This window comes from Oryctolagus cuniculus, chromosome 16, assembly GCF_051225735.1.
Source record: "Oryctolagus cuniculus isolate XC-2025 breed Fujian yellow rabbit chromosome 16, ASM5122573v1, whole genome shotgun sequence".
Taxonomy (NCBI): domain Eukaryota; kingdom Metazoa; phylum Chordata; class Mammalia; order Lagomorpha; family Leporidae; genus Oryctolagus; species Oryctolagus cuniculus.
In genome coordinates, this window is record NC_142882.1 from 20,035,623 (window position 1) to 20,042,354 (window position 6,732).

Here is a 6,732-nt window from a genome sequence, read left to right on the forward strand (position 1 = left end):
ATAAAAGTCACACCCTGTGTCTTGGATCTCAGGGCGGGTCCTGGTCTGACCCAGATAGACAGGGGCTGGGGGCGGGGCCTGGCCCAAGGGGCTGGGGGCGGGGCTTGGTCTGACCTGGATAGATAAGGGATGGGGGCGGGGCCTGGCCCAGATAGATAGGGGCTGGGGGGGGGGCCTGGCCTGGCCATTGGGGGGCTGGGAGCGGGGCCTGAAGCTCTGGCTTCCACATGCATGCTGGGGGCGCCGGGGCTGTGGCTCCTCCCTCGTTCCCTTCTCTCTTTCCGTTTCCCCCCCACCTCTGCCCCAGGACCTCCCTAGGCCAAGGGCACTCCGCCCCCCACCCCGCTTCTCCCGAGGCCCAAAAGCAGCGCCACACCCCTCCTTCTCCATTCCCGTCCCCCAGCGACCCCAGGCGGGGACACTGTGGCTCGGGCCCGCAGCAGCTTCATCCGCGGCCCCCGCCAGTAGGGAGAGAGGCGGCCGCCGGGCCTCGCCCTGCAGAAGCCGGTAGGACAGGTGGCCCGGGCCCGCGGGGGCAGGGGATTTCAGGCTCTGCCAGCGCCAGGCAGAGTGGGCGGCTGGAGGCCCCGGGCTGTCCTGGGGGCGGGGCCCTGGGGTCCCCCAGCTCCCGCCCCACCCCCCCTGCTGGCCCTGGATCCTCCCGGGTGGGGGCTGCAGGCGTCAACAACGACGGAAGGTAGTGAGGCAGGGTCTCACCCTGACCGAGGCCGTAGGAGCAGCAGGGATCCCGGGCGGGCCTGCAGGTGGGGAGTGGGCTCGGATCCGGCCCCCCAGGGGAGATGTCCTCCCCCCTCTCCCCGCGGTAAACCGCGAGGCCCGCGAGGCCGGCTTCCCCCACACGGAGGCCACAGCCTGGGGCTGGGTTTCAGTTTGCAAAGGGCGACAACCGGTTCCGCCCGGCGGCGTAGGCGCCGAGGACCTCGGTGGCTGGGGGAACAGCAGGTGCGCGGGGCGTGGCCGGACCCTGGCTTCCCGTGGGGCGCCAACGTACTTGGCTCCTCCCCCGGGTCTGCACTCAGAGCCCTGGCCCGGCCCCCTCCCCCAGGGCGCAGAGGCTGCGGCCCCTCCAGGTCTCCTCTCAGCCCTGCCTGCGGCTCCCCCTGGCCGGCTGGGGCTGACGGGGTGCAGAGATCCCAGGGTGCGGCCCCCGCCGGGGCTTGGCCTGTCCCTCATCATTCCTCCTGCCCACCGGGCTGTCCTGCCTCACGTCAATCATCCTCTGCCTGACAGTGGCTTTGGAGTCACCTGGGGCCAGGAGGACAGGTCCTGCCCTGCCCCCTGCCCCAGGGACATGCATGGGGAGGGGGCTGAGTGCATCTGCCCCTGAAGGCCAGGGCTCCCGGCTTCCATGAACATGGTACACTCACTGCCTCTCCTTTTTAAGTTAATTTATTTGAATGGCAGAGTCAGAGAGAGAGAGAGAGAGAGAGAGAGAGAGAGAGAGAAGTCCTCCAAACAATGGTTGACAAGCAAAATGGCCATGATGGCTGGAACTGTGCCAATCCAAAGCCAGGAGCCAGGAGCTCCATCCAGGTCTCCCACACAGGTGCAGGGGCCCAAGCACTTGGGCCGTTTTCCACTGCTTTCCCAGCCCACAACAGAGAGCTGGACCAGAAGTGGAGCTGCCAGGACTCGAACCCGGGCACACAGGGGCTGCCGATTTTGCAGGCAGCGGCAGCCTGCAGTTCGTGCGGGGCCCTGGGAGAGCCCAGCACCATGGGTCATTGCCCACTGCTTTCCAAGGCCTTAGCAAGGAGTGGGGCCGGAAGTGGGGCTGGAGCCAGGACTGAACCCAGATCCGGGACCCCGTCCCGGATGCACAGCACCTACCCCGGCACTCCCGATTCCCACTGCATGTGGGGCCCTGCCCCTTGCCGGCCCCCCACAGAGGCGGAGATGGACAAGGCCGGGGACCTATCCTGGACCAGGGCGATGGTGAAGAGGTGGGACCATGGCAGTCGAGAGGGGGTGTTTGAGCTGAGACGCGAGGGCAGAGAGGGCGAGCGCCACGGGGGCCATGGGAACAGCAGGTGCAAAGGCCCCGGGGCAGGTGCACACTTGGTGCCTAAAGGAACAGCAAGGACACAGGTGGGCGGGGCCCCAGACCTGGCCCAGCGCCACTTGCTTTGGGCGTCTGGGACCTGGCCCAGCTGGTGGAAACCTGTCATTCACCTTTCCAAATAAAAGAATCTTTAAAACACAAACAAACAAAACCGAAACTCCCCAGCAGGGGCTGACTCGGGGGTCGGAGCCTGGGGACCCCCACGCTTGCCTCCCACCCCGGCTGAGCCAGGGGCCTCACCAGGCTGCCGCTGCCCCAGCCTCCCACGGCCCTGCACTGTCCAATGTCCGGCTCTCTCCCAAGGACCTCCCTGTGTGGCCTGCGGGGAGGCAGTGCCCTCTGAGCCCCGGATTCTCACAGCAAAGGGGGTGTGGCCCAAAGATCACCCAGCTCGGCCTTCCTCCTCCGTTTCCTCGTCAGCCGGCTGCCTGCTGAACTCCTACTCGCACGTCAAAGCCTCAGCTAACATACGCTTTCTCCCAGGAAGCCTTCTCTACGTCCCATTTGGGGATCCCAGCCCGGGGTACCTCCTCCTGGACTGACACCTGGGGTTCCATCCCGCTGCGGGCTCCCACACACCTCCCCGGCCCTGCCCACGGCTGCACACAGACGGGACCCAGCGGCAGCTCAGGCTAGGCCCTGGGCAGCGGGTCTCACGACAGCCAGCCGAGGCCGGCATCCGGCCTGCCAGACCCAGTCTCCCCAAGTTCCGTGGTCAGGCCCAGCCGCTCCCCGGATCCCGCGGCCCGTGCGTGTCCAAGCGTGGTTCAGCAGCTCGGCCCCCGGGCCTCCGCAGGCGGGTTGGGGTCCTCCTAAGACACACAGCCCCGTGAGGTCCCGCCCCCATCCCAGCGGAAGGGGCAGGGTCTGGGCAGCAGCGGGCTGCGGTCCCGCCCCATCTGCAGGTGCAAGGGGCGTGGCTCCCGCGCTCACCTCCGAGTACAGCGGCGGCGGGCGGTACCGGAACTCCCGGATGTAGGCGAGGAAGCGGCCCTCCAGGCTCGGATCTGGGCCTGGCGGCGGCGGGAGGGGACCCGGCTGGTTGGCGACGACCTCAGAGTAATCCGGGGGGGCTGCCGGGAGAGGCAGGCGCGGCGCGTGAGGCGCTGGGGGGGCAGCGGCGCCCCTCTCTGCCCTCGGCACCCCCCCCCGGGGCCCACCTTCGGGCGGTTCGGGCAGGGCCCCCGGCCCCCAGTCGGGCAGGAAGCCGGCCTGGCTGCCCGCGCCGGACGAGCGAGGGTGCAGGGGGACCGTGCCGATGACCAGGGGCAGCTCCAGGAGCAGCTTGGGAGAGCCGGGGATGTCCACGCACACCTGCGGGGTCGATGGTTACAGGGCGAGGCCCAGCGGGCCGGCGGGGCAGTGGGCGGAGCTCAGGCCTGGGGCGGGGCAGTGGGTGGAGCCCCGGTCTGGGGTAGGGGTGGAACCCAGGCCTGGGGGCAGGGTTGTCACTGGGGCCCAAGCCAGGGGGCGGCAGTGGACAAAGCTCCGGGTCTGAGTTTTGGCGGTGGGCGGATCCTCAGGTGGGGGCGGGCCTGTGGGCAGAGCCTATACCTGGGGCGGGGCAGTGGGTGGAGCCCTGGGTCCGGGGGCAGTCAGAGCAGTGGGTGGAGACCTAGGTCTGACGGTGGCAGTGCGTGGAGCCCAGGTTTGGGGGCGGGGCAGGGGCGGAGCCCAGTGGGTGGGGCAGTGGGTGGAGCTGAGGCCTCGGGGCGGGCAGTGGGTGGAGCCCTGGGGCGAGGCGGGGGCGGACTACCTTCAGGGCATAGTCCACCCGCAGTAGCTCGCATCGCAGGATCGAGGGCCCCACCGGGGGAATGGGCAGCGGCCGGCCTTGCCACAGCGCCCGGCGCCCAGGGCCCACGGGCTCGCCCGCCACGCTGGCCACCACCACGCGCTTCTGCTTCCGGGCGCCGCGCGCCGTGAACGTCTGAGTCTGCACCACGGCCGCGCGGGGCCGCACGGCGCGCGTGGAGCCGTTGTCCACCTCCGCGAAGACCGGGATGACTTCTCCTGGGGGGGCGGGGCCTCAGTCTCCCCTGTCTGCACCCAGGCCCCCTGCACTCCGGCCCCGCCCCCGCCCTGCCAGACCCCGCCTGCGCACCTGGCCCTGTCCCCTGCAACCGGGCTACGCCCCCTACACCCAGGCCCCGCCCCTGGCCAGACCCGCTCCGTCCCCGCACCTGGCGTGTAGCCCTTGCGCTCAATCTTGGCCGAGAGGCAGACGAGGCCCCGGTTCCGGTACCAGGACCGCGCGAGCGTCTCCCGGGCTCCGGCTTGAGGCGCCTGGGCCGGTGTGGGGAGAGCGAGAGAGAGAGAGGGGGAGAGACAGAGAGAGAGGGAGAGAGAGACAGAGAGAGAGGGAGCGCATGCGAGAGCCGCCCTGGGTACAGGCGCAACGCCAGCGAACCCCCAGGAAGCCCCTACCGCCCGCTCCCCACGCCCCCCGGGGAACAGGTGCTCTGGGAGCCGTTACCATGGCAACCGCGGGCTCAGCGCGGTCAGTGCACCTGTCCGGAGTCACCCCGCCAATCGGTGCAGCCCTGGGCTGTCCCCGGTCAGCGCCCGCCCCTGGCCCAGACTACCAGCCCCAGCTCCACCCCCGGCCCCGCCCCTCCGGCCCCCAGCCTCCCCCCTCCGCCCTCCTGTCCCCGCCCCCAGCCCACCGCAGCCTCTCACCACCAGGCCCCTGGTTCCGGCCCCCCCCCCCCGCCTCTCACCAGCAGGCCCGGCGAGTTGATGTCCACCGGCTCCAGGACGGTGAATACCCTCCTAGCGCGGCGCGCGGGCGCCCAGGGCCGGCGCAGCGTGGCCTCCACGCGGTAGCGGACGCTCCCGTGTTTCCCCTCGAACGAAGTCACCAGGGTCCTGGGAGGGTGGAGGGGCGGGGCTTCAGGGCGAGACAGGCACAGGGCAGGGCGTTCCCAAGAGTGAGGGGCGCCCAGGCCCCACCCCCGCCCCCGCCGGGACCTACAGGGGCAGCCGGAAGCTGAACGGGAATTCGTGGCGTCCGGCGGGCAGGGTCGTGGTCTCCCCGGGATCTGCAGGGGGCAGCGAGCGCGGGGGCGGGGTGGGTCAGCGGCCAGGCGGGGGGCGGGGGGGCCCTGAGGGCGCGGCGCGCGTCCCCGCGAGCTGGGCGGGGCGGAGGCGCGCTCCCGCAGCCGTACCTGGCGCCAGCAGCGAGGTGCGGTGGCTCAAGACCTCCACGCGCTCGCTGTAGCTCTGCGTGTATGCGGTGCCGGAGCCCGCGCCGCGCGACTCGGTCCAGTGCACTCGCGCGCGGCCCTGTGCGCGCAGCCGCAGGGCGCCCACGCGCGCCGGCCCGGCCAGCTCCAGCAGCACGCGGCCCGCCACGGCCTGGCCGCCGTGGAACGCGGGCTCGGCGCCCGGCGCGGCGCCGTCCAGCTGCACCGAGAACGCCCGCACCTTGGCCAGCAGCATGGCGACCCCGGGCCTCGAACCCGAGCAGCAGAAGCAGACGCAGGCGCACTGGCCACCGGGCCCCACAGCTCCCGAGTCCCGCCACTTTTATAGTGCAGGCGGGGCTGCCGGAGCCACGCCCCTCTGGGACACTCGGCCAATGGCAGCCGAGGGGCGTGGCTCCCCAGGCCCGGAACGGAAGGACCACACCCCCAGCGCGGACTCCAGGGCCCAGGCCTAACATCACCTTGCTTATCAGCGGCCCGGGGCCTTGCAGATGGGACTCAGGGCACAGCCAGGGGCGGGAGGAGGAAGCAGACGGGGCCTCCCCAACCCCGCCTCTGCCATCGGCTGCCCCTTCCCCAGGAGCCTGCCTCAGTTTCCCCCTCCAGGAAAACCTTCACGGGCTGTGCGGGTCGCGGGCGCCCTCTGGTGGCCGCCGGCTGCGTTGCTACTCCACCGCGCGCCCCTACCTGGGCCCTTGGCTGAGCAACACACGGGCCCGTCCCCCGCCCGTGGCCCCGGGACCCCCAATAGGGGAGCGGTGATGAACAAAGCCACACTGAACCCGCAACGATGGTCGGAGCAAACCCAGGCGGGCGACCTGGAGGAGCGGTGCGGGGAGCGAGGCCCTTCCCTGGGGTGTGCGCACGTGTGCTGGGAGGGGGGTGCCCCTGGAGCCCTCGCCCAGCCCACACCGCGGCTCCTGCAGCTCCGCCCGGGGTGTGTCGGGGGTCACGGCGCCCCTGAGCTGTTCCGGCCCCAGCACAGCCCCCGTTGGCTCTGCGGTTTCCGCCGCGATGGGGGGGGTCCCAGGCTGCGGGGCGGGGGGCCATGGGCGGTCGGGGTGACCGGGGCCACGCCCCCGGGTTCCCCTTGCTCTGAGACGGGGGTCGCCGCACTTTCTGAGTCAGGGGGAGGCCGGCGTGGCGGGGTGGGGGACCCCGGTCGGTCCCAGGGTCGCGTGGTCGTGCAGACGGCGTGGACGCCCACGCTGCGCGCCTCCAGCCAGAGCGCCCCGCCCATCGCACGTAGGCGGGGCAACACCTCCTCCCGGGCGCCCTCCAGCGTTTCCCTACGCGCCTCCGCCATCGGACTGGGCCGGGCCTCCTCCCCAGGGGGCTGGGGGGGCAGCTGCCGGGCGCCTGGGGCGGGCCCTGTCCCCTGCCGAGCCCACCTCCAGCCCAGGGGCGGGATCAGGGCTCCTGTGGCCCCGCCCCTTCCAGGTC

General features: G+C 71.7%; 1 protein-coding gene across 3 annotated transcripts; it reads right to left on the reverse strand.

Annotated features, from left to right (window-relative positions):
* Positions 1–1,398: 1,398 nt before the first annotated feature.
* On the reverse strand, positions 1,399–5,605 carry ARRDC2 (arrestin domain containing 2). Of its 3 annotated transcripts, XM_070059525.2 has the most exons (8): positions 5,251–5,602; positions 5,058–5,124; positions 4,804–4,951; positions 4,267–4,369; positions 3,840–4,096; positions 3,244–3,397; positions 3,017–3,156; positions 1,399–2,895 (listed from the first exon to the last, which is right to left on the reverse strand). In XM_070059525.2, exons 1-8 carry the CDS (start codon positions 5,522–5,524, stop codon positions 2,851–2,853), a joined length of 1,188 nt encoding a protein of 395 aa, XP_069915626.1. In that variant the 5' UTR covers positions 5,525–5,602; the 3' UTR covers positions 1,399–2,850. The 3 variants fall into 3 exon arrangements, 2 of the variants coding, with proteins under 2 accessions (XP_069915626.1, XP_089172597.1); XR_016223373.1 differs by lacking the exon at positions 3,840–4,096 and having other exon boundaries at positions 5,251–5,605; XM_089316471.1 differs by lacking the exons at positions 4,804–4,951; positions 5,058–5,124; positions 5,251–5,602 and adding an exon at positions 4,560–4,625.
* Positions 5,606–6,732: the final 1,127 nt, after the last annotated feature.